Source organism: Triticum aestivum, chromosome 5B (assembly GCF_018294505.1).
Source record: "Triticum aestivum cultivar Chinese Spring chromosome 5B, IWGSC CS RefSeq v2.1, whole genome shotgun sequence".
Taxonomy (NCBI): Eukaryota; Viridiplantae; Streptophyta; class Magnoliopsida; order Poales; family Poaceae; genus Triticum; species Triticum aestivum.
Genome location: NC_057807.1, coordinates 544,643,383 through 544,645,152, shown reverse-complemented (window position 1 = coordinate 544,645,152; position 1,770 = coordinate 544,643,383). Strand labels below are relative to the sequence as shown.

General features: G+C 43.1%; 1 protein-coding gene across 1 annotated transcript in view; it reads right to left on the bottom strand.

Moving 5' to 3' along the window:
• The window catches only part of LOC123113079 (serpin-Z1A-like), a gene marked incomplete in the record, with an annotated part of 2,398 nt that extends 2,016 nt beyond the window's left edge, over nt 1–382 (bottom strand). The window contains 1 exon segment of the mRNA XM_044534206.1: nt 7–382. Coding sequence (XP_044390141.1) covers nt 7–292 — 286 coding nt within the window.
• Between the last annotated feature and the right edge of the window lie 1,388 nt (nt 383–1,770).

Here is a 1,770-nt window from a genome sequence, read left to right as displayed (position 1 = left end):
GCGGACCACCAGTGGAGGACGCGTCGGCGAGCACAAACTGGACCACCTGCTCGGCGAGCGCGTGGAGTCCCTCGACCTTGCCTGTCCCGAGTGTGGCGACGAGTTGGTCCCGAGTGGCACTGCCCGCGCCAGCGGCGAGGAGGCTAAGTGCGGAGTAGAGGGAGACCGGGGAGAAGGCGGCATTGCTGGCAGCAGACTTAGGGTTGGATGAGATGGTGGAGGCGAGACGGAGGGCGAAGCGGGTCTGGTGCGCGATGGAGAGGCGGACGTCGGTGGCGAGGGTGGTTGCCATGGCCGAGGTGGTGGTTTGTTGGGCTTTGGTTAGACTTGAGAGGAAGAGAGAGTAAATGGGAACTTTGGAAGTGCTAATTTTATGGTATCTTGTGGCTATTTAACGGGAGCCACATGCCCACGGTTGTGCAAAGGTTCAAAGCATCTGCATTGTGACCAACAAAACCGCAAAAGCAACTTGGGAAGGCTCTCGATCAATTGAGTCATAAAGGAAGATAAGTGGTTTGTTGTCTCTCGTTTAATTAGTCATCGTCCAGTCATTTCGTATATATGGGAGAAACCTGAACTAATCCTTATCTATTTCTCAAAATATCCCATCCTATCCCGGGTAAGTGTGCGGTTTTCAGTCTTATCTTTCCGCACATATGAATTCTGTAGAACATCAAATTCATCTGGAGATTGGTACACGCCTCGTGACCTGTTCATTTTAGAAGCATGGTGTTTTATTAAGATCACACAACTAATTAGTAGTATTCCCTTTGATTCATATTAGTTGTCGCTGAAACAGATGTATCTAGATGTATTTTAGTGCTAGATACATCCGTTTGAGCGACAACAAATATGGATCGTAGGGAGTACCAAATGCCAAGCTTAAGATAGTGATGCCAATGTGTAAAGTTTTAAAGAAGATTTGCATTGTAAATCATGACATGACATGATTGGGATTTGCATCACTTGACGTGGGGTGTGGGCTTGGCTTGTGGTCATGTGGATGACCCTCCCCCTCCCAAGATGACGAAACAGATAATCCATGCTTGTCATCACTTTTCCCCTAGAACAACACTTTTCATCACTTTTCCCCTAGAACAACCAATTTATTTGGAGATCACTACGTGTCTCATGACCTTTTAGTTGTTCATTTTAGAGGTATAGCATTTTCTTAAGATCACACAATTGATTAATGAGTAGTACTAAATTCAAAGCTTGAGATTACGATGGTAACGTGTAAAGTAATGATCTAAACGCTCTTATATTTCTTTACAGAGGGAGTACATAAGATTTGCATTGTATTGCATCACATAACAAATTTTGTATTTTCATCACTTTTCGTGTGGTGGAGGCTTAGCTTATGGTCAAATTAAAATCTTATGATCCAAAATGGAGCATGATTTCATTCCTTAGCTGCTCCCTGACATACTAAAGGATGGCGCTGCAAAAGATGACAAAACAATCTGTCTTTTCCATTGCGTCTGCTTGTTGCCATGGACCTTGCATTCAGAGATGTGCCACCTCTTTCTTATGTCATGTACATTGGTCTGATCCTGGCAGTAGTATCGCTCTTTGTCATGTACATATCTCACTACAAATAATACATGTATACACAAAAATTCTGTTATTCTCATTTACCTACTCAAGGACGAGCAGGAATTAAGCTTGGGAATGCTGATACGTCTCCAATATATCTATAACTTTTGATTGTTTCATGCTATTATATTATCAATCCTGGATTATATGCATTTTTATGCTATTTTATACCAC